At 44.0% G+C, this 25,828-nt stretch overlaps 1 protein-coding gene across 1 annotated transcript in view; it reads left to right on the top strand.

Moving 5' to 3' along the window:
- The window catches only part of LOC126251646 (tyrosine decarboxylase-like), a 176,991-nt gene that overhangs the window by 31,399 nt on the left and 119,764 nt on the right, over positions 1–25,828 (top strand). The window contains exon 5 of the mRNA XM_049952199.1: positions 14,497–14,733. Coding sequence (XP_049808156.1) covers positions 14,497–14,733 — 237 coding nt within the window. The remainder of the gene's footprint in view (positions 1–14,496; positions 14,734–25,828) is intronic.

Raw genomic sequence — 25,828 nt, 5'->3', positions numbered from 1 at the left:
TGAGTCTCACACCCAGAACTTTCAACACCTATTTCCATGTAGCATGTTTCAGTTTAGTAAAATGCTCAGTTTTGAGATCTATTCAGCCTATATTTAAAAAAGGATAGACTTACATGGTTTAATATTTAATTATAAAACGTGTGTAAAAAGTTACCGCATGAGCTATCCAGGCACGAAACACAGCTCGCCTTCACAGCTTAGGTCTGTATATACCGCACCAGTGCTTTGCAAACTCTACAGAAGTTCTCCCGCACACCTTTCTGAACTAGAGAAGCGAAGTAATGAAAAATCATTGAATACCTCCAAATATAGCGTCGGACCTCCTTTTGCGCGCTGTAGTGCAGTAACTTGATGTCACATGGACTCAAAAAAGTCGTTGGAAGTCCCCTGCAGAGATACTGAGCCATGCTGCCTCTATAGCCCTCATGCCTAAGGAAGTGTTGCCGGTGCAGGATTTTGTACACGAACTGACCTCTCGATTATGTCCCACAAATGTTCGATGGGCTTCATGTCGCACGATGTGATTTTCAAGTCATTCGCTCGAATTGTCCAGAATGTTCTTCGAACCAATCGCGAACGTTTGTGGACCAATGACATGGCGCATTGTCATCCATAAAAAATCCATTGTTGCTTCGGAACGTGTAGTCCACGAATGGCTGCAAATGGTCTCGAAGTAACCTAACGTAACCATTTCCATTGGATCAGAGGACCCAGTCGATTGCATTTAATCAGAGCCCACGCCGTTGTGGAATTACCACCTGATTGTCCAGTGCCTTGTTGACAACTCGGGTGCACGGCCTCGTGGGGTCTACGCCACACTCGAACCCTACCATTAGCTCTCACCAACTGAAATCGGAACTCATCAGACCAGGGCACGGTTTTCCGATCGTCTAGTGTCCAACCGATATGGTCACGAAACCAGGAAAGACGCTGCATAAACAGAGGCACTCGTGTCGGTCATCTGCTGCCATAGCCCATCAACACCACGTTTCGCCGCACTGTCATAATGGATACGTTTGCCGTACGTCCCACGGTGAGTTCTGCGGTTGTTCCACACAATGTTGCTTGTCTGTTAGCACTGACAATTCTACGCAGACACAGCAGCTCACCTTCGTTAAATGAAGGTCGTCGGCCACTGATTTGTCCGTCTTGAAATGTAATACCTAAAATATGGTATATCGGCACATTCTTGATGCTTTGGATCTCGGAATATTGAATTCCCTAACAATTTCCTAAAGTGGAATATCCCGTGCGTCTAGCTCCAACTACCAATTTGCGTTCCAAGTCTGTTAATTTCCCGTCGTGCGGCAATAATCACGTCGGTAACTTTTCACGCGGATCACCTGACTACAAATGACAGCCAATACACTGACCTTTTATACGTTGTGTACCCGACACTGCCGCCACATGTATAGGTGCATGTCGCTAACCCATGACTTTTGTCATCTCAGTGTACATTACGGAGCAATGTCTAGGGCTTTTCACGAGCTCCTGTTCTTACCGATTGCGCTACAACACAGTTCTCGAACATAGGCTGCGAAAGCAGCCGAGCTCCAGCAGAAAGTTTCAATCGCTGGAATATATCACGAAAAGAATTACTACTTTCGCTCCCTTACAGCACATACGATGAAGGTCACCTACTTGATGCAGTAGATTTCGGCGAGCGAGGTGACATTTTGGTTAACACCTTGAACTCGCATTTTGGAGGACGATTTTTCAAATTCCAGTACGACCATTCAGATTTAGGTTTTCTGTGCTTTTCCTCCAAACTGCATTAGGGAAATACTGTTGTGGCGTAACAAGACAGCCACGCCACTCGTAAGTAGCCGAAAGGCACGCGCTAAGCTCACGCAGATGGGCGTGAGGTCTGAAACAGGATACGTAATGAATGCTATAAAGAAAAGTACGTAGCTGCTGGAATACTTAACTTTAATCCATCATTGTTGTACATCGCTCTTGACGATACAAGTGAGACTCTGTAGATCATGCAATGTAATACTAATGGAACTCTTGCCCGTTCCGGACCAGATGTCGTCTTCGCCCGTCGGGTGCCCCGACCACATGGAGGTCGACCCTTCGGCCCCTCCTGTATCTCTAAGGGCGCATACATACATGTTGACATGCACATTGACGAAGCCTCGCTCATTTGCAGAGCCGATAGTTAGAATAGCCTTCAGCTAAGTCAATGGCTACGACCTAGCAAGGCGCCATTAGCATTACATAGCAATTGATAGTTATCGTATGAAGCATGTCTCATCAAGAGCGATGTACCACAAGGATGGATTAAAGTTAAGTATTCCAGGAGCTACGTACTTTTCTTTATAGCATTCATTACGTATCCTGTTTCAGACCTATCTACTAGCCTGCGTGAGTTAACGCGTGCCTTTCGGCTACTTCCCAGTGGCGTGGCTGTCTTGTTACGCCACAACAAATACCACTATACTTCCTCTAGAAAGGGCCAATTCCCTTCGCTACACTTCCTCAATACGAGCTTGTGCTCAGCCTCTACTGACCGCGTCGTTGACGGGGCGTTAAACACGTATCCCCCTTCCTTTCAAAACTTTCCTTTAAGTTTACATATTCCTTAAAAGCTCTTGTTAAATGGAAAACCGAGACGACCGTTCAGAAAAAGCGTTTGACGTCATCACACCCCTGACATTTTTTCTCGCTTCTCGCGAACCACCAGTACGTCTGAGAGATCTTCGTGCGTCATAGATCTCAGTGACTGGCAGGAATGGGCCACTTAGGCAAGCAGCTCATTTTAGTTGCCACATTACGATTAGTCGGATGGAACTATTCTTGTCCCAGTACTTACGGCTGTGCTTTACCAGTGTTGCATCATTATTTGCCGCCGTAATCAGCTACAATCAAACAATGGTATGGCTGTCGCACGAGGTACTTTCCGTGGCAGCGGTGGGAAGTCGCACATCAAAACGCGTCAGTTTGCTCGTATTAACTCGTATTAATACCGCTCCTAGACATCTTGCGTTAAAAATCACACATTTGCGTCACTTTCAACAACTTATTGAAGCTCTCCCAGGAAGCCTTCAGTGCAGAAAAAAGGTTCATACCATTTTACATAACTCGTTTCTTATTCTTCTAAAAGAAAGCTGTTGATTGTCACTTGTTAAGAATTTTCCGGCAACTTTCAGAGCAAGAGTAAAGGTATGATTTTTTGACATAGAATAAGATACGGGATTTGAAACAAACTTGTGGAGCAAAATTATATTATGTGCCACAGATAACGGTTCTACGTGGGGTTTTCGTAAGGTTCTAATTGTCACCCTTAAAAAATGTGATAGTCTGCGTTGATTTGTCGATCTTAACCCTTCTCTAAGTAGTCACCATCCAGATTTATTTCCCAGTGTATCTTGACGTTCCGATTGCCTTGATTGTAAAAGTCTGCAGATTTTGTCTTAAAATACTCTTCCACTTATTTAATGACGTCATCTGTGTCGTCACATTGACGGTCACGCAACGGACTCTTCATTTCTGGGAACGAAAAAAGTCATTTGGTGCGAGATCTGGAGAATACGGCGGGTATTGCACGATCCAAAAGCGACAGTCTCTCTTTTTGCTACCTGCAACTTGATATGAATGAGCCGGTGCATTGTCAGCCAGAAGACGAACACCTCTAGAGAGCGTACTGCGGCGTTTCTCAATCAGAGCTTCCTGTAACTTGTCCAGAAGATTTCTCTGTTATCAGCCTCGATTTGACCCCTGGGAACACAACCTCTGAGAATGAATCTGTGACAGTCCCAGAAAACCGAAAGCATGTCCTTTCTAGCTGACTTTTACAATCGGATCGTCTGTAAGGGCATGTGACCAGTTTGAAAATTCCTTCCCCACCTCACAACAGTCTCATGGGCAATCATATCCGTAAACAACCGACAAGTCATTACAGATTTCCTAAGAACTGTTACCTTTGAAATGCAGGAACTTTATCATACTCCGAGCCCCAATTTTCTCCACCTTACACCTCAGTTACTTCTGGCAGTCCTAGTAAAATAAATAAATAAATAAAATAAAAAACTGAAGTTTTCAACCCCTCGTTTTTCATTGGGCATTCTTCTCCAGGAACTGTACCAGAGGGAATATTAGTTGTCTGCATATTTGGTCGCGAATGGCGGTAATCATAGAGCATCCATATTGTGTTTCAAAAAGTTTAATTGTATTTCACAAGATTATATGTTATACAGTTCGCCTACGTAGCTGAGCAGTCAGTGTAGATACTGCCAAAAGTGTTTCCTTGGTGGGAAGACTGGTACGGGGTGCACTCGGACTCGTGATGGCAGTTGAGGAGCTGCTAGACCGAGCAGCAGCGGCTCTAACGACGGGCAAGTCTGCAAAACGGCCGGGAGAGCAGTGGGCTGACCACGTGACCCTCCGTACCACGTCCGCACGACATCGCAAGGTGGAGGATGATACGGCGGTCGGTATACATCGCTCGTCTGACATGGACGAGGGACTCGTTATACACTCCTGGAAATGGAAAAAAGAACACATTGACACCGGTGTGTCAGACCCACCATACTTGCTCCGGACACTGCGAGAGGGCTGTACAAGCAATGATCACACGCACGGCACAGCGGACACACCAGGAACCGCGGTGTTGGCCGTCGAATGGCGCTAGCTGCGCAGTATTTGTGCACCGCCGCCGTCAGTGTCAGCCAGTTTGCCGTGGCATACGGAGCTCCATCGCAGTCTTTAACACTGGTAGCATGCCGCGACAGCGTGGACGTGAACCGTATGTGCAGTTGACGGACTTTGAGCGAGGGCGTATAGTGGGCATGCGGGAGGCCGGGTGGACGTACCGCCGAATTGCTCAACACGTGGGGCGTGAGGTCTCCACAGTACATCGATGTTGTCGCCAGTGGTCGGCGGAAGGTGCACGTGCCCGTCGACCTGGGACCGGACCGCAGCGACCCACGGATGCACGCCAAGACCGTAGGATCCTACGCAGTGCCGTAGGGGACCGCACCGCCACTTCCCAGCAAATTAGGGACACTGTTGCTCCTGGGGTATCGGCGAGGACCATTCGCAACCGTCTCCATGAAGCTGGGCTACGGTCCCGCACACCGTTAGGCCGTCTTCCGCTCACGCCCCAACATCGTGCAGCCCGCCTCCAGTGGTGTCGCGACAGGCGTGATGGAGGGACGAATGGAGACGTGTCGTCTTCAGCGATGAGAGTCGCTTCTGCCTTGGTGCCAATGATGGTCGTATGCGTGTTTGGCGCCGTGCAGGTGAGCGCCACAATCAGGACTGCATACGACCGAGGCACACAGGGCCAACACCCGGCATCATAGTGTGGGGAGCGATCTCCTACACTGGCCGTACACCACTGGTGATCGTCGAGGGGACACAGAATAGTGCACGGTACATCCAAACCGTCATCGAACCCATCGTTCTACCATTCCTAGACCGGCAAGGGAACTTGCTGTTCCAACAGGACAATGCACGTCCGCATGTATCCCGTGCCACCCAACGTGCTCTAGAAGGTGTAAGTCAACTACCCTGGCCAGCAAGATCTTCGGATCTGTCCCCCATTGAGCATGTTTTTGGACTGGATGAAGCGTCGTCTCACGCGGTCTGCACGTCCGGCACGAACGCTGGTCCAACTGAGGCGCCAGGTGGAAATGGCATGGCAAGCCGTTCCACAGGACTACATCCAGCATCTCTACGATCGTCTCCATGGGAGAATAGCAGCCTGCATTGCTGCGAAAGGTGGATATACACTGTACTAGTGCCGACATTGTGCATGCTCTGTTGCCTGTGTCTATGTGCCTGTGGTTCTGTCAGTGTGATCATGTGATGTATCTGACCCCAGGAATGTGTCAATAAAGTTTCCCCTTCCTGGGACAATGAATTCACGGTGTTCTTATTTCAATTTCCAGGAGTGTATGTTATACATGAACGAAGGTAGAAACTTGAGGGTGTATTTTAAATTGTGCATCGATACTAAAAGTTTACCTTGGCGTCAGTTGTAAGTTTCCGCTACATGCGTTGCCTTTACGGGTCTCCCTGGATGAGTCAGTCAAAGAGGAACTGCTTGCTAGGGTCCTGTGCTACTGTGCAGGAGAAACCAGGAATATTTTAGATAGTGTAGCAACATTTTATGTTCCGTTGCAAAGCATGCATTAAAAATGTCAACCCCCTCAGTTTAAGTTGGTAAAGCAAAGTGTACGTTGTTTTTATCAGATAAAAAGTAAAGATCGATTTATAACGATTTGTTCCTTGTCCCAAACTGCTCTCTGTGGTAGCACTCACAGTGCCCTCTACCACTGTATAAATTTGATCTTAACACTTCTAGATATTTCGTAATTATCGAAAGACTAATGCTCCACACTGCGATGGGTGCCTTCCAGTGGTCCGGAAAGTGTCAAGTTTCTGATGGTGTGGCTCTACCGATTCTTGTACGCAGGAAGATAATAACCCAGTTTTCGGATGCGGTGTAGCAGTTGCGTCAGGTCCCCGTGCGATTGGTTGCTGGTTGCGAAACACGATGAGAGATGTGGCCATCCTGATGGCGTAACACGTATCGCTTCCCGAGCAGCACGTGTCACCTGACACAAATTTTTGGCGCAATACATGTGTCTGGCAGCGGAAGGCAGCGGTCGCTGCAAGCCGTAAGGAAACAGCGTGGCACAAACACGACAGAAACCGAAATCAACAGATAAGAACTTCACGTGTCTCGATAATTAATTACATATGCTTTGTAGAAATCTGGGGGTACAGGGAACGACCAAAATTGTTTCATAAAATCAAATAACAGTAGAATTCAGATGTGAAAAAGCTATCAGAATACAAGTGGTATAAAGTAGTATAATACTCAAATCGGAAGGAGATGGTGTACGTTTTTGATCTGTTATATAATAGACATTCACTGTCTTTCTCCGTCGATTTGTTTGCTGTGTTACTTTGGATTCCACGCATATGACCAAGAGACGATTTGCCCGAAACAGCTGAATTTGTTGTTTCTTTGCTTCGGATCCGAGCCTCATATCCCGTTTGATTTCTCTTACAGTTTTCGATAGCTCTTGAAATGTCCCCTAGGTTCCGTATACAATCTCAAGGTACACCTCAAGACTGTGTAATAACGACATTTTATTTAATTGACGCTTGAAGATGAATAATTTGACCATACACTGTATTTAATGTAATAACTAGAGCACGTACACTTCTCTTATACCACATACAGTCGTCTCAGGACTTAAGATTAAACGGTTTTGTCCAACTGCTTTGAACTGCGGAGGAAAGTACAGTAGTTGCCTATGCTGTAACATTTATTGTAAAAAGGCTATATTGCACTAATCAGTCTAATTTTCAGTCTTGTGTTCAAATATAAACTAGAATCAAAAGAAATTATATGTACAGCCTGCTGTGTTCATCTAAATTGAGTACAAAACTATTTGGATTAGTGATGGTGGTGGTTAGTGTTTAACGTCCCGTCGACAACGAGGTCATTAGAGACGGAGCGCAAGCTCGGGTTAGGGAAGGATTGGGAAGGAAATCAGCCGTGCCCTTTCAAAGGAACCATCCCGGCATTTGCCTGAAACGATTTAGGGAAATCACGGAAAACCTAAATCAGGATGGCCGGAGACGGGATTGAACCGTCGTCCTCCCGAATGCGAGTCCAGTGTGCTAACCACTGCGCCACCTCGCTCGGTATATTTGGATTAGTAAATCAGCTTTTCCGAAGGCATAGTTTATTCGTGCAATTTATTGTAATGGTGAGTAAAGAAACATAGGACAGAATGTTTTTGTCGGTGAATAGTGATACTGACTGATGTGCGAGTATTATGGCATGCGTTCTGCATCGCCCACTATGGTCTGGTTGTATTAGCCCCTGGTTGACGACACCTGTTCGACTCTCGCCTTCTGAAATTATATAACAGTCTACATTCACTTGAGCGACATTGGAATTTTCAGTAAAATACCATGCACTTGTCTGTTGACGCAGTGCAGTTCAGCTCATCTCTATCTGTGCTCAGGAAACGTGCTCTCAGTGTGAATGTTAGTTCTTCTTGACGACCTTATCTCGTAACCTGCATGAGATTCCGTATTTTGTAAGACAATGTAAGTAGTTTATGGAAGCTATCACCATCAAAATTATAAAGCTGAAGAACACAACGAGGCAAAAGAGAGAAAAGAAGAAGAGGAAGGGAGGAGAAAAATGAGTTTTTGTTTTCTAATGGTAAATGATCCAGGTGATAGGATTGTTGTATGGAACATCGATATATCCCAAAATAGAGACGAGGTGAACAGCCAAACTTTGACATATTGCAACTTTACACAATTGCAGCTGCTGAAAATTACACAACAATGACAATTAAAATTGTAAAAAATGTAGCAACCAGTCGCGGAAACGTAATTTATTGGGCTTGCTGCAAATCGATTTCGACTGATATCAGTCATCATCGGTGCAATCTTCTAACCGATACATGCCATAAGTAGAGGTACCGCCCTTGGCAGATTTCTATCAAGGACAGTACTTCTACTTATGGCATGTATCGGTTAGAAGATTGCACCGATGATGACTGATATCAGTCGAAATCGATTTGCAGCAAGCCCAATAAATTATGTTTCCGTGACTGGTTGCTACATTCTTTATAATTTTATATTCCACGGTCGATGCACAGAAAGGGAACCTTATTGAGTCCAACATTCACAAAGACAATTGTTTAAGTAACCAATCACATTATTTCTCTCTTGTGGTGTGACTCAAAGTTCTCATGAGCTAAACATAATAAAGAGACGGTAAATCCAAATACTCTACTCACTGAATGGCCCTAATCACTTGATTTTTCGTTACATTCATTCTGTTCTGAAAAATGTGTGAGATTTGAGTTATTGTGGATCGTTTACTGAAATGAAAGGGAGGGAGGAGGTTAAATACACAGCTGGCACACAATCAACATCAGCATCAAGGCGGGCGCCTAGTTAAGCATCCACTTACTTATTTTCATCAAACGTCGTATTCCATGGATCACATAAAAACACTGACGCTCAGTGTCAAAAGAAAAGCATACATTTGGTGAGCAAATTGTGGCAGCGGATATTTTTTGCGTCACTAGCTTGCGTGAGTTTATGTCACCAATGCTTTGATGTGAAAGTACGCGTTCCGGATGAAACAGTCAGTCGAATGGCAGTGTTGCCTACCAGAAACTTTCCAGGAAATTTCCTCCTCTAATCTTCGCCTGAAGGTGACTATTATAATTACTACATGTGCTTTCTCGGCGAATTCCATTGATGAAATCTTCTCGGATTATCAGCTGAGTCGTGGTGTCGTGTTGTAGCAACATTTCAACGATTTTATTACTCGTCGTTTTCGGCCAAAGTTTGGGGTTCCTGTTCGGTTCAGTTTATTTAGCCGCTGGACCGAAGATTCCTCTGCTGATGGCCCAAAGGATGGGTCAGTCGCGTGCCTCCGAAAGAGACGTCACGACTTGTCGTGATTTGGGTAGAGGGGAGAGGGAGCATGGTTATGTTGGGTGGGGTTACCATACGTCAAATCCTGATGTTGTCTGTCTTTTCTGTCCATGCCTCCGCCACAAAAATACCTCAGGAACACTCTAATGTGAAATCTCCAGGGACTTTACAGACGCAACACCTACGGCACTCAAATGAGTAAAGATGCTGGGTATGTATCTGTGATTAAAGCCCCGTATAGTTCTATTATTTACTTTATAAATAGCTGTCATTTGGGCATATGAATAAATAAATTTCTTTTCCGAGACAGAACTGTCTGGAAACAAGGGAAGAATCCTTGGTGGCTGCTTAGGAGCTGCAATTCATCTGTCCAATGCATTCCACTCATTTGCATACAGGGTAATTCCGTCAAGATCTTACAAATTGTCATAAACGATGGATAAGGGTAAGTGTATCAATTTTAGCTAAAGGATCCACGTTCTAGAACGACCGAGTCGAAAGCTATAAGTTAAAATCGTTTTCATATCTCTGACGGTAGGATACATGTACCGGTACCGTTGCTGTTAAGATTGTAGGGTAGACAACTTTCAGAACTGGTATTATGGACCGAAACAAGAAAAAAAGTACAGTAAATATGAGCTCTAAAATTCATATCCTAAGAGCTATGGGCACTTGTTCACTAGAAGAGATATGTTTCACAGTAGCGAAGATGAACAAGCGGTCATAGATCTTAAGACGTATACCTCAGACCACACAATCTGTGTGTATATTTTGGAGCCCCTGTATACTGTACTTTCTGTTTTGCTTGGTCCATACTACCACATCTGAAACTAGCCTATCCTGCATTATTGTAGAAGCAACAGTACAGGTACATATTGAATATTCCACTGTCAGAAGTATAAGTACGATTCCCAAATTGTTCCACCATACTTTTTGTGTGAGTTGACCGATTCTAATCATGAATCGTTAATATTGTACCCGTAGGATACTACGTTTCTCTCGTTCTATGAAGTGAATTACTTTGGATTTATGTACATGTAAAGCAAACAAGATCTGACTGAATATTTGTGAGCTTCTTTCAGATAGTACTTCGTTATATACCACTGCATAACTTCTCAAAAGTCTGAAATTACTATTAATATTGTTTGCCAAGTCATTAATACGCTATCTGAGTATAAGAAATCCGGACACCGCTACGTAAAACGAAACTAATCACGAAATATCAAGAGAGGCAGATCCGCATGCATAGAAGGATGCGGGGACTACTGTGTTGTCAGTAGAGACGCAGTAACAGCAATAAGAGTAGGACAGGAGAGCTTAGTGATTTCGGATGAGGATTAGTCATTATATGTTACCTCTGTAACGAAACCACCAGGGACGTTTCACGCCTTCCAAAGCTGCCCAGCCGGTCGCTGTGACCGTACGGTTCTAGGCGCTTCAGTCCGGAACAACGCTGCTGCTACGGTCGCAGGTTCGAATCCTGCCTCTGGGGTAGATAGGTGTGATGTCCTTAGGTTAGTTAAGTTTACGTAGTTCTAAGTCAAGGGGACTGATGACCTCAGATGTTAAGTCTCATAGTGCTCAGAGCCATTTGAAACATTTTTGAAAGCTGCCCAAGCCGACTGCTGGTGATGTGATTGTGAAGTGGAAAAGTAGAAGAAGGACCAGACCTAAACCAAGACCACGCAGACCTCGTATACTGACAGACAGGGATCGTCGGGCATTGCGGACGGCAGTTGTAGAAAATCGCATGAGAGCAGCGGGAGGAATGACTCGTGAGTTCCATGGTGTTGCCAGCAGTGTAAGTGGCACGATGATCGTGTGTAGAGTGCAATAGTCCAACTACTGCTCACAAGCCACACTTTTCTGTAGTCACTGATAAGCAGCGCTTGAGGTGGTATAAAGAGCGACTCAACTGGACAGTATAACAATACATCCACTAACAGTTAATCAGTTCAAAAATTATCACGTCGCGCGCTCAAAGTATGACCTTTTTATTGCGCAACTAAAAGGTCTTTAATGTGGCAGGTATTGCTACATCAACTGATTACAGTCACTGAAGAAAATTAACAATAATATCACTTATCTTGTATTTGCAATCCAACGACGATCTCGCTCTGGCTTTGGCTCGTAATTAAAAATGTTGTCTAGGTAGCATGACTATCGCTGTTGGTGCGAAAGGCACTCGGATATTAATTACGCCGACTTAAAGAACTTACGAAGACAATCTTTCAGGATTAATTTGATGATTTATGTTTTTCATGCAATGTACTTCATACTTTTTTAAACAATGGTCACTTGGAAATAATTCTTGACACTTTTCACAAAAATTCAGATTTATTAAACTTTTTATACTTTCGCATGTTCAAAACATTACTTCATCATACAATTCCGCAGCCATTACTGCTCTTAATAAAACTCACAACATTTTTCATTGCCCATAACTCAGACTCATCTTTTCATTTCCAACACAAAGTCAAGACTCTTCATATTCAACACAAGAATTTGACTACTCTGTACGCTTCCGTGCGAAAAGTCAAAAGCCAGAATCAAAGATAACAATAAGTACAAAGATATTCACACTAGATATTGTATCGATTTCAACATCTCAAAATATCGACTTACATACATATAAAAATGAAGCCAAATTTAAATAGAGTGAAAAATATGAGACATTACGTAGAAAAATATTCATTAATCTACGGCATCGAAAAATAGGGTTGGGGGGCGGGGCTATGGTTTCGCAAATAAAGAAACATGGCAACAGTGGATCCCCTCAAACGACTAATTTAGTATGATGAATCACGCTATACACTTGGCGGTCCGATGGATTGGTTTTGGTTTGGCGTGTGCGTGGAGAACATTACCTGCCATCATGTGTAGTGCCAAGAGTGAAATACAGAGGCGGTAGGCTTATGGTATAGGAATTTTTTCCTCGGTGGGGGCCGGCCGGTGTGGCCGAGCGGTTCTAGGCGCTTCAGACCGGAACCGCGCGACTGCTACGGTAGCATGTTCGAATCCTGCCTCGGCCTTGGATGTGTGTGATGTCCTTAGGTTAGTTAGGTTTAAGTAGTTCCAAGTTCTAGGGGAGTGATGACCTCAGATGTTAAGTCCCATAGTGCTCATTGCCATTTGAACCATTTGAACTTCGGTGGGGTTGTTCTCTTATTCCGATTAGGAAAACGCTAAATGCGGAAGGACATTAACCCGTAATACAGCAGTGGGTACTGCATACGATAGAGAACAGTCTGGAGAGGAGGACTGTTGCTATCAGCATGACTGTGTGCCCTGTCACAAAGCAGCGTCAGAGAGGCAGTGGTTTGGGCAATAACATTCGTGAAATGAGCTGGCCTATCCAGAGACCCGACCTCAACGCAATGGATCACCTTTGAGATGAGTTACAAAGTCGACTTCGCTCCAGATCCCAGCGTCCAGCGTCACTACTTTGTCTGGTTTCGGCTCTGGAGGAAGAATGCACTGCCATTGCTCCAATGACACCTCATCCCCACCAGAGCTTAATCCATCACAAAACTAAAGGGTGCAGACACCCCACATTAATGTCGACTAATACACTACTGGCCATTAAAATTGCTACACCACGAAGATGACGTGTTACAGACGCGAAATTTAACCGACAGGAAGAAGATGCTATGCTGTGATATGCAAATGATTAGCTTTTCAGAGCATTCACACAAAGTTGGCGCTGGTGGCGACACCTACAACGTGCTGACACGAGGAAAGTTTCCAACCGATTTCTCATACACAAACAGCAGTTGACAGGCGTTGCCTGGTGAAACGCTGTTGTGATGCCTCGTGTAAGGAGGAGAAATGCGTACCATCACGTTTCCGACTTTAATAAAGGTCGGATTGTAGCCTATCGCGATTGCGGTTTATCGTATCGCGACATTGTTGCTCGCGTTGGTCGAGATCCAATGACTGTTAGCAGAATATGGAATCGGTGGGTTGAGGAAGGTAATACAGAACGCCATGCTTGATCCCAACGGCCTCGTATCACTAGCAGCCGAGATGACAGGTATCTTATCCGCATGGCTGTAACAGATCGTGCAGCCACGTCTCGATGCCTGAGTCAACAGATGGGGACATTTGCAAGACAACAACCATCTGCACGAACAGTTCGACGACGTTTGCAGCAGCATGGACTATCAGCTCGGAGACCATGGCTGCGGTTACCCTTGACGCTGCATCACAGACAGGAGCGCCTGCGATGGTGTACTCACGACAAATCTGAGTGCACGAATGGCAAAACGTCATTTTTTCGGATGAATCCCGGTTCTGTTTACAGCATCATGATGGTCGTATCCGTGTTTGGTGACATCGTGGTGAACGCACATTGGAAGAGTGTATTCGTCATCGCCATACTGGCATATCACCTGGCGTGATGGTATGGGGTGCCATTGGTTACATGTTTCGGTCACCTCTTGTTCGCATTGACGGCACTTTGAACAGTGGATGTTACGTTTCAGGTGTGTTACGACCCGTGGCTCTACCCTACATTCTATCCCTGCGAAACACTACATTTCAGCAGGATAATGCACGACCGCGTGCATTTCTGGATACAGAAAATGTTCGACTGCTGCCCTGGCCAGCACATTCTCCAGATCTCTCACCAATTGAAAACGTCCGGTCAATGGTGGCCGAGCAACTGGCTCGTCACAATACGCCAGTCACTAATCTTGATGAATTGTGGTATCGTGTTGAAGCTGAATGGGCTGCTGTACTTGTACACGCCATCCAAGCTCTGTTTGACTCAATGCCCAGGCGTATCGAGGCCGTTATTACGGCCAGAGGTGGTTGTTTTGCGTACTGATTTCTCAGGATCTATGCACCCAAATTGTGTGAAAATGTAATCACCTGTGAGTTCTAGTATAAGATATTTTTCCAATGAATACCTATTTATCATCTGCATTTCTTCTTGGTGTAGCAATTTTAATGGCCAGTAGTGTAGGTGTCCGGGATCCTGTGGTCAGATAGTGTACGCTCAGAGACGCATTGCTCCGGAGGCCTTGCTGGTCGGTGGTGATTACGGCTCGTGGTGTCCTGTTGCAGACGTCCGCGAGCGAGTGCGTGCTGGTGACGATGCTGGCGGCGCGCGCGCAGGCCATCCGCCGGCTGAAGCAGCAGCAGCCGCTGGCCGAGGAGGCCTCTCTGCTGGCGCGCCTCATCGGCTACTGCTCCAAGGAGTCGCACTCCTGCGTCGAGAAGGCCGCCATGATCTGCTTCGTGCGGCTGCGCATCCTCGAGCCCGACGACAAGTGCTGTCTGCGCGGCGAGACCCTCAGACAGGCAAGCGAGTTTCAAACATTTCGCACTGTGTCCTCCGTCCTCGGGTGATATACCGGTCGAATCTCATTTTTTTTCTCACTTGCTTACGTTTTACGAGCACCAGTAAATGGAAAAAACTCCCACTGTCAGGACAAAAGTACGAGTAAACAAAATTATGCCAAACTACAAAGCTACACTACATACGTTCTGAGTAATAGTCATCTGCGGTACTGCCTCTCGTTACTTGGTTTAAAATATTATTTATTTTTTTGTCTTCAGCTCTTTACAGTTTCGGTTGTATTGCCATCTATCTTGACCACCGCAAACAACTTTTTGTTCAGATACAAAATGAAAAAGTGTAGCAAGTAAATTTTAAGCTGCAAGGGGAGCATTAATCAGCATGTTTGTCTTTCTTGCGGTTTCGTTCGTTATGAAGACGTGAACAGATGTAAGGGAATTTTTCTAAACGACACTATTTATTTTTTATTCGGTAATTCACTTCCTCTTCTTAAGCCTTTTTCAAAAACGTATCACAATATACCATTCACGCAAACGTGACGTTGTTAATAACGTAAAACATAACTGACGTAACTCGTACGCTTGCTACTATTGACGGTAAACAAAGTGAAATACATGGAAAACGTACACCGTTCATTTAGTCTTTAGGTTGACGTTTGTTTTAGTACAATACATACAACGAATAGAAAGTAAAAAAACTACTCATCTATAGAGTTTTGTGTTCCGCCTGGAAGGCGGCTCGTGGGTCTGCTCCTGTAAACAGAATGGGTTGGCCGAATGTAGGAAGTGAGCAGGAGGAGGTGAGGTAAAATTCTCGGTACAGCTTTTTATGTGAAAGTACATTTAATTATTAGTCAATGGCATACGTCACTTTACAACTGAAGAGCCCGTAGGCGCAAAACCGTATTCCTGTCGTAAGTAGTACATAGTCTCAATAGCAAACTGAGGATGAAGCGATGTTTCCAGCCCGTCTGCTCGTGATGAAATGGGCAGAATCTGCAGCGGAGCTCGTAGATCTGCACACCGCCTGCTAGAGGGCGCTGTCGTCGGTGTCGGTCGTAGTGCCAACTTAAGTACTTGCACCTACGCCGTGGCATTGTGGCTATCGATACCACATAGAGAATGTTTAATCTAGGACTTCCTTTACGCTACACAACTCATGGTTTAAATGTACTGTGGTACTGTATTACAAGTACCCGTAATGTCGGTAAGAAAACATTACTGCAGTTACTGTTCCGCTAGCTTAAATTCTCCATAGATTACTAGCATTTCTACCTTCGCTTTGTTGTGTACATTGACCTCACACAAGCCTTCAGTAGAAGACCATTGACTGAATGAGCAGTGCGCATTTTCCTTGTTTTTCTCTTTGTTTGCCAACTCCAACAAGCGAACGAGTTACGTTATACCTGGTGTCTGCAATGTTTGCTAGTAAAGCAGACTCAAAGTCAGTTTTGTGTTACATTTTCACTAACGTCATGTTTACGTGAAAGGTACTATGTGGTGCGTTTCTGAGCAGGTCTTGAGGAGAGACAGTGAAATACTGGACAAGAAGTATTGGATACTATTTAAAAAAGGGGTACTTCCGTTCATTACTTCGTAACGAAGAAAGTTACGGAACAGGCAGTCATGCTAGTTAATATCCCTTGGTAGCTAAACAACATTTCTCACATATGTTTTTATTTTGCTTCTGTGCAAAAAGTTATTCACTGTGATCAATCGGATTCCCTGTGTAGCAAGCCAAAGGGACTTGAGCGAAAACTTTTGTTGGTCATGTACCACCTCATTCAGTGAAGCTGACACGGTGACCGGTGCAACGTATGACACTTGGACTAACGACTAAGTTCACGTCATGAACGGCTGAGACATTCCAAAACACAGCTAGCTGTTCATAAGCATACAAAGTCAGTCGAGAGTGAATACGGAAGCAGTAAGAACCGTAAAACAAGCTATAATCGAACACTGACTCAAGTGGCGTGATCTGAAGGTTGCAGGCGACAAAAGGCTAGCCGCAGTGCTCTTACGTGACCGCGAACGCGTATTCAAGCTGGGGACTCCACCAGTGGGGCACGCCCATCATAGTGTCTGCTTGCACCGTCTGCAGGCCACCGAACGGCTGCTTCTAATTGCCAGCCACATTCTTACAGATATCAGGTTGGCGGCATATCCAAATCACTACCGAATAAAAGAGATCATACTTTGTGAAAATGCAGTGGATTTCCGGACTTTAAAATAACGAACCTGACACCAAGTGTTTAGACCGCCTCCCCTTTCTCACCTCCGGTCCTAAAAGAAGTCCGTACCTTGAAATGGAGCCACCTTACGTGTTCACAATTCTGGCTCTAGTGCAGACACGGAGAGAAAGCCCTTCCACTCCTGGAGGAGGGCCATAAGCTAAATGTCGGCTGTTAATACTACGAGTACGTCTGCCCTAACATCTCAGTAATTGTTGTAGAGTCTTAGACAGGAGGTTTGTCATTGTGCCTAGGATTATAGAAGCTCAGAGGGAGTATGTGCTTGAGAAACCTTTGGTGTTGTTTATTTTAAAATTCCCACCATGTTTTAACAATGTACCACAGTTGTAAGTTTAGACCCTAACCCAAATGTGTCCGTTTGACTTATCCCATACACTTGAAAATGGCTACACAGCCGAAACTGTGCAGTAATGAAGACTACAAAATAAAGCGAATGCTGCAGATTAGTGTCATTCAGAAAGTGCTCGTTCCCTGTGAACCCTGTTACAACTGAAGTGCTGGCATCACATACTTTATGAGCTTAGTTCCTTTATTTCTGTCGCGTACTTTCTGACGCCTTTTCTCCTGTTTACGACGTTTCTGTTAGGTCGCTTTCTCGTTGTCTGTCCAGTACAAGTTTTGCAATTGAGTTTAAACTAACTTCCCGATGAACTCGGGCCTTGAAATTTTAAACATATTTCAAAACTGGATGTCACTGCAATACTGACTCGCTTTCTTCTATGGTGTGCGGTAATGGATACTTTTTTTAGTACTGTCATTTCCCGATGTGCCAGAGACTTTCAACATAAATCAGAACTGGATCGAAGAGCAATATTAACTAGGTTCCTGTCTGGTATGAGGTGGAGTCTACTTTGTGTAACGCTGCTGTTTCTCACTCTTCAAGTTCCTGTAGTGCATGTTTCGCGGTAAGAACATCTGCTGCTAAGCCTCCATGTGAGTTCAAATCTCTCTAATTCTTACCTTCATGGGCTTTTCACGAGATAGGCGTTAGTTGATTCAATATACTGATTGAATCAGGCGCAGAGAAACTTGAACAAATCTGAAATTTGCCACGTGTCTCTGCTGTAATCTCATCAAAATGTTTGAAATCGATTGAAAATTTTCAAACAGAAGACTAAAAAGCAGGATAATTATTTAAATAAATATGTATTTTTGATATACTACGTTCAGATAGTCCTGCATATTTGTGATAGTGAATTTTTAATGTCTATGAAAGTACTTCAAAGATCTGATACGAAAAAAGTGGGAGTGCATGCAATACGTTAACTGATGCATCAGTAGGTCACCTCGATATTATTACACCAATTAGCTAACTGATGCATGAGTAGCTCACCTCCTCACTATTATCTGTTGCATGTACCTCACGTTATTTGGTTATTCAGGAGTATCTGTATGGGAATAGCAATCAGTAAGGGGCTAGGAGAAATTATTTTATACTTACAAATATAACTATACTACAGATATTTAAATATGTGCTGTATTAATAATTCATTTTATTTAAATAATTATCCTTTTATGAAAGCCATCTATAATCTGATTTTTTAACTTTAATAGAAAGAATCGGCTGTAGTACGATTCATTCTTTCATCTCTACTCAGGGGGCAGATAAAACATAATGCAGCAAAAATTTGACAACAAATTTTTCTGAGACTTTCAAGCCGGCCGGTGTGGCCATTCGGTTCTAGGCGCTACAGTCTGGAACCGCGCGACCGCAGGTTCGAATCCTGCCTCGGGCATGGATGTGTGTGATGTCCTTAGGTTAGTTAGGTTTAAGTAGTTCTAAGTTCTAGGGGCCTGATGACCTTAGCAGATAAGTCCCATAGTGCTCAGAGCCATTTGAACAATTTTTTTTTTTTGAGACTTTCAAGGATAAAATTTGACGCTCTCAAGCAATTTGTATTCTCATACGGAATAAAACTATAGTCTATCACAAAGAAACTATTTTTTTCTCCCTTTTAAACCGTTTCAAATTGGCGGCTGTTAAACGGTAGTATTATACTATTTTCGTCAGATCTAGTGTAGTTTGAAACTTTTTAATGTTCTGTTTAGTTTACTTTATTGGAAAAATACATATTCCCAAAACACAGCTCTTTTAACTACGTATAACAATAAATGATATTCTAACTATTTTCCAAATTATGAATAAAGTTTTTTAAATTTTTAAACATTGTAATAAATTTTTAACTGACAGACTGTTCCATAGAATAACCTGATTTTGCTTGGTTCTGTTGAAATTATGTAATTACAATATCCAAAAAATTTCAAAGCTTTCTGTTAGTTCGTTTACGAGTTGTTGGGGAGACGGATCGAGAAAACGTGAAACGTGAGAAACGAGCGATAAACACTGATAATCCATTTCTCGTAACTTTCATGAAGTAGGCGTGTGAACAGGATCACAAAAATGCTTTTGTGATCCAGTTACCACAGCTACTACATGAAATTTAAATTTCGGTGTCTCCATCAGTACCAGCTCAGTAGCGTATATGGTATGTGGCATAGCAGATAAATTCGCAACACCTCCTGCAACTGCTATTACACAGTATATCACAGCTTTATATTATTGAGTGGGTCGCATCATCTCACAATACTTGGAAACGACCAAATGTCGAAAAGGCAATCGCAGTAAGTAATGTTTTAACAGCCAAAAGCGGAATCATTTCGTTTAAAAATTTCACGAAGGCTGTGGACCCAGTTATCGTCAAACTTCTTGAAAAATGATGTTTTGAAAAAACAAGCGATTCAAGTTCCAACTTGTGCCTTTTTTATATTGAAATTGAACAAACTTTTCACTCGAGTTGTAATTAAAAAACGCCTTCAGTCACAATTTTTCGTATTTTATTCAGTACACGATGAATTTCGCATCCTGTGGGTCCATCTTGAGGTGTAATTCGTCTTAATACATGATTTATTTGTTCTCTTGAATGAGATGAAATGCATATTCCTGTCATGAAAAGGTTTGATGTTAGGTTACGAATTTCGTAAGTCAGACACGGAAAATATGTGCGAAATAGTGGAAAAGATGAATAGTGTAAGCTTATCAAATAATCAACATAAGTTTTTTCCTCCATCGTTTTCAAGCATATCACTTCATTCAACAGGCACATTCTCAAACACATGTTTGTAAACACTTCACAGATGTTTTTGTACATGGTGTGGTCAATGATGAATTTTTCATAATGCTAAAGATATAATTGTCATATGTCAATTGTTTCCTTCAAATATCAATTTAGGAAATTCGTAACCTAACATCAAACCTTTTCGTGACAGAAATATGCATTTCATCTGATCAAAGAGAACAAATAAAGCATGTATTAAGACGAATTACACCTCAAGATGGACCCACGGGGTCCGAAATGCATCGTGTACTGAATAAAACACGAAAAATTGTGACTGAAGGCGTTTTTTAATTCATACTTCGAGTGTACTGAGTACAGTCACGTTTGAAGCTGCAAAGTATGGATAAAATTATAAAGAACAAACTTTTAATCGGTAATCCCAGTACCGTACTGTTGATCTTCTTCTCGTTAGTGTCGAAACACTCTCATTTTGACGAAATTATTCCTATTAACTGGTTTCTCCTTACCAATCAAAGCGATTTTTGTACGATTGCGATTATTTTTCTAGCCTTTTCTATCCTGATAAAGACGTTTGTCATTTTCAAGCATTCACGTTTTACTTTGTATAAAAAACAAGAGAAATGACAAGTGAAGCAGACGCGTGACGAGCATCTACTTCTCAGGCTGTTTACCATAAACGAATCATCTTACAAGATAAACATTAATGATAACAGGATTTTAGTTGATACTAATTCCCTTTGTGATACTATCGGGAACTAACAGAGCCCCTTTTCCGTCGGTTACTCTCACAGTGTTACATTAGTTGCATTCGAGCCCTCGGGTGCACGGATGCACCCCCATACAGTAAATCGCGGTTTTAACATATTTTACCATTCATAGGGTACTGTATAAGAATGAAACTTAAAAATAGAATCTCTAAGGGACATTTTAAGCCAATAAAATTAGGCTACAGATATTATACCCTGGTCTACCAGCTGAACTATTTAGTATTCCTTGATACATAACGCCTCCCTCCAACCACTCTCCACCTACGTCACGCTTTCATATTTACTAAACGAACCCATGACAAAATGCGTTTCACTTCTATTTATCTATTCTATTTCCTCTGTCCATCCTATTCGATCAAGATCCCAGACTGGCAAGCAGTCCTCAAGTATCGGTCGAACGAGGGTTTTCAAACCTACCTTCTTCGTGGGTGGACTACACTTCCTGAGCATTCTTCCAATGAATATCTGTCTCTCACGTGCCTTTTCTGCGATTTTGAGAGTCGACGTGTCTTTGAACCTGGTATGATTTCGCTTTCTGCACGTCGACTGGCGAGTGTTCATTAGAGTACCTCAAACTAGAGCCCAGCCTAAAAAAAACCCATGTGCACTCCACAAGAACTCTGCTACCCGAGTAGCTGCTTCCTCTGTGTATCCGATTCTCGGCCGGGTGGACTCGCATTCGGGAGGACGACGGTTCAATCCCGTCTCCGGCCATCCTGATTTAGGTTTTCCGTGATTTCCCTAAATCAAATGGTTGGCTCTGAGCACTATGGGACTCAACTGCTGTGGTTATCAGTCCCCTAGAACTTAGAACTACTTAAACCTAACTAACCTAAGGACATCACACACATCCATGCCCGAGGCAGGATTCGAACCTGCGACCGTAGCAGTCCCACGGTTTCCCTAAATCACTTCAGGCAAATGCCGGGATGGTTCCTTTGAAAGGGCACCGCCGATTTCCTTACCCATCCTTCCCTCACCCGAGCTTGCGCTCCGTCTCTAATGACCTCGTTGTCGACGGGACGTTAAACACTAACCTCCTCCTCCTCTCGGCCGGGTTGGCGATTTTCTCCGCCCGGGGACTGAGTGTTTGTGTTGTTCTCATAATTTCATCATCACTCATGTAAGTGGCGATATTGGACTGTGTAAAAGCTTGGTAGGGGCGCTGATAACGGCGTAGTTGAGCGCCCCACAAACCAAATATCATCATCATCATCATCCTCTGTGTAATGCGCCATTGGCCTATCAAGAGTCCTACAACTCTCCCCCTGGTAACCGTCGTTTGACCATGGCAGAAACTCCCGTTTGGAGGGATCTCTGGTGTAGAGAGGCAACTGAAAGAGTTCAAAACAAGCAATAGGTCTCCTAGACGACTGGAAAAAAGCGCAGGTGACTGTTGTAGTTTAAGAAGGATAAAATAACTGTGACTGTTGTAGTTTGAGAAGGATAACATATCTGAAATGTAAATTTACAGACCAATGTCCTTAACATGTTTGTAGAATTCTTGAACATGTTATCATTTCGAATGTACTGAAGTTCATTGAGACGGAAAATCTTCTATCTACAAATCAACACGATTTTAGAAAACGTCGCTCGAACGAAGTTCAGCTTGCCCTTTTCCCGCTTAGAGTCCTGCAAGTCATGGACGAAGGGCCACAGATAGATACCATAGTTCTAGACTTCCGAAAAGCGCTTGAAACGACCCCCCGCTGCAGACTGTTAACGAAGGTACGAGCATACGAAATAGATAAATGAGTGGCTTTAAGACGTTTTCAGTAAAAGGATCCTGTACGTCGCTCTCTACCGCGTGTGTTTCGTCAGAGACAAGTGTACGGTCTGGAGTATCCCCAGGGAAATGCGATGGGGCCACTCTTATCCTCTATATACATACACTGCGGTGATAAAACTCATGGGGTACCTTCTGGTATCGTGTCGGACCTCCCTTTACCCAGAGTAGTGGAGCAACTCCACGTGGCATGGACTTAATAAGTCGTAGGAAGTCCCCTGTAGAAATATTAAGCCACGCTGCCTCCGCGTCAGCGTTGCCAGTGCAGGATTTTGTGCACGAAATGACCTCCGATTGTGCCCCTTAAATGTTCGATGGGATTCATGTCGGGTGTTCTTGGTGGCTAAACCATTTGCTCGAACTGTCCAGAATGTTCCTCCAACCAATCGCGAACAGATGTGGCCCAGTGACATGGCGCAATGTCATCCATAAAAATTCCATCGTTCTTTGGGGAAATGACGTCGATGGATACCAGCAAATGGTCTCCAAGTAGCCGAAAATAACCACATCCAGTCAATGATCGGTCCACAAGTAAACACAGCCCTCGCCATTATGGAGCCACCACCAGCTTCCACAATGCCTCGTTGACAACTTGTGTCCATGGCTTCGTAGGATCTGCGACGCATTCAAACCCATCAATCAGTTCTTACCAATCGAAATCGTGATCCGTCTTACCAGACCACGGTTTAGCAGTCATCTAGGGTCCAACCGATGCGCTCACGAGCCCAGCAGAGGCGCTGCAGCCGGCCGCTGTTGTCGAGCGGTTCTAGGCGCTTCACTCCGGAACCACGCGGCTGCTACGGTCGCAGGTTCGAATCCTGCCTCGGGCATGGATGTGTGTGATGTACTTAGGTTAGTTAGGTTTACGTAGTTCTAAGTGCAGGGGACTGATGACCTCAGATGTTAAGTCCCATAGTGCTCAGAGCCATATGAACCATTTGTTTAGAGGCGCTGCAGGCATTGTCGTGCTACTATTAACAATGCCACTCGCGTCGGTCTTCTACTGCCATATCCCATTAACGCCAAATTTCGCCGTCCTGTCCTAGCAGATACGTCCGACGTCCTATATTGATTTCTGTGGTTATTTCACGCAGTTTTGCTTGTCTGTTAGCACTGACAACTCTACGCAAATGACGCTGCTCTCGAACGGTAAGTGAAGGCCGTCGGTCTCTGGTTGTCCGTGGTGAGAGGTAGTCCCTGAAACTTTTTATTGTGGGCACACCCTTGACACTGTGGATCTCCGAATATTGAATTCTCTAACGATTTCCGAAATGGAAGGTCCCATGTGTCCAGTTCAACTACCATTCTGCGCTCAAAGTCTGTTAATTCCCGTCGTGAGTCCATAATCACGTCGGAAACCTTTTCACATGGATCACCTGAGTTTAAGTAATAACTCCGCCATTGCACTGGCCTTTTATACTTTGTGTACGAGATACTACTATATGCAGAGATAACCTCAGAATCATTAATAAAATATTACAAGCAACTGAGGACTGACGGGGTGAACAGCATTAAATAAGTGAAAATTTTTCCAATATTTCAGTTACGCTCTGGGAAAAGATGCTGTATGCTTGTAAACTCACTTATGTGTGTCACACAGCAGGCTCGCTACAATAGGCAGTGACACGGCGCTTTCTCCGGGGATTACCGTGGACAGCTACGTTCGTCACGTCCTTGGTGCGCACCGGAAGTACGGGCTCGAAGTGCGAGAAATTTGCCCCGTGACGCCGTGAGCGCGGTAACACAGTCCAGGACACACTAGCGAGCTGATGACGCAACGTCATGTAGTCAGGTGTCGTGACAAGACGACGTCGGGAGACCTCCCTCTTACTTGGAAACATTATTTTAACACTTAGTGTTCAACCAAACGTTCTGTTCAGTGGTAATTGCGGCCGGCCGGTGTGGCCGAGCGGTTCTAGGCGCTTAAGTCTGGAACCGCGCGACCGCTACGGTCGCAGTTTCGAATCCTGCCTCGGGCGTGGATGTGTGTGATGTCCTTAGGTTGGTTAGGTTTAAGTAGTTCTAAGTTCTAGGGGACTGATGACCACAGATGTTAGGTCCCATAGTGCTCTGAGCCATTTTTTGTTAATTACGCGAAAAAAAGGATTTGATCTGCAACGTGTTGATTATAGTATTTTGTGAATGATTCGATACATTACAACGAAGTATTTGACGAGTGAAATCATGCAAAAGGACGAGCATTTCTCAGTGTGGTTAATACCTCTCACTATATTGCTAGCGGTATGAAGATAGGAACTATGCGTCCTCAATGAAACGCTCTTGTTTGTGGCAAATATCAGGGAGGATCATGAAACTCAAATCCAAACATGGTAAGACCGTCAACAAGGATTTGGCCTCCGTTCAAACATCCACAAGACAGAGTACTTCGTAACGATTCCATCTCCTGGAACTATACAAATTAATGGAGCTCTTCCAATATCTAAGTTTCCAACTACCGTGTGACGGTTGTATGAATGAGGATGTTCGAGCAAGAGGTAAAGCGACATGGATGCGGTTCAGAGACCCATTGGTATTCTTTGCGATAAGAGATGCCAGTCATCCTAAGATCAAAAGTATTGCACAGTGTGGAGAGGCCAGTTGCATTATACAGTAAAGAGTGTTCGTCCAGCATTGCAGTGCTGAGCTCTCAACACATGTCGTCGAAATGCGGATACTAAGAAGATCATTAGGCATTTTCCTGCTCCACCACGTTGACAACACAACGATTCGACAACTAGCTGGGGTGCCTCCAGTCAGTGACAAGATGCAAGGATAGGGACTTGGGTGGTATGGACACATCAGACAGTCGCCACCTGTTTCAACCAACAGTTCACCGTGTCACCTCACTGTTGGAGACCAGAGACAAATGGGAAGACCAAAATTATGGTGGCTGGACACTATCAACGCAGATCTAAGATCAAGGCCACTAGAAATGTGCATTGACCCAAAAAGCAGACACCGTTCCAATGACGGCGTGAAGACGAAAAAGAAAATTCGAAAGTTCTTAAAAGAATGACAAAAGTAACGTAAAGCTTTTGAACGTTTAGAATTCAACATTTCACTAAGGAAATCACGTGCGTAAGTGTGGGCATAACACAGTGTCGTCACAACTATTATGTAAGTATCGAACAACAGAGCTCATGAAAATTTCTTACATAATTCCCCTGATGTTTTTGGAAAAAATTTCATTCCTAACATTAACAAGCATTACATCAC

Source organism: Schistocerca nitens, chromosome 4, assembly GCF_023898315.1.
Source record: "Schistocerca nitens isolate TAMUIC-IGC-003100 chromosome 4, iqSchNite1.1, whole genome shotgun sequence".
NCBI lineage: Eukaryota > Metazoa > Arthropoda > Insecta > Orthoptera > Acrididae > Schistocerca > Schistocerca nitens.
The sequence above is the reverse complement of the archived record's forward strand: the minus strand, read 5'-3'. Positions and strand labels throughout refer to the sequence as shown.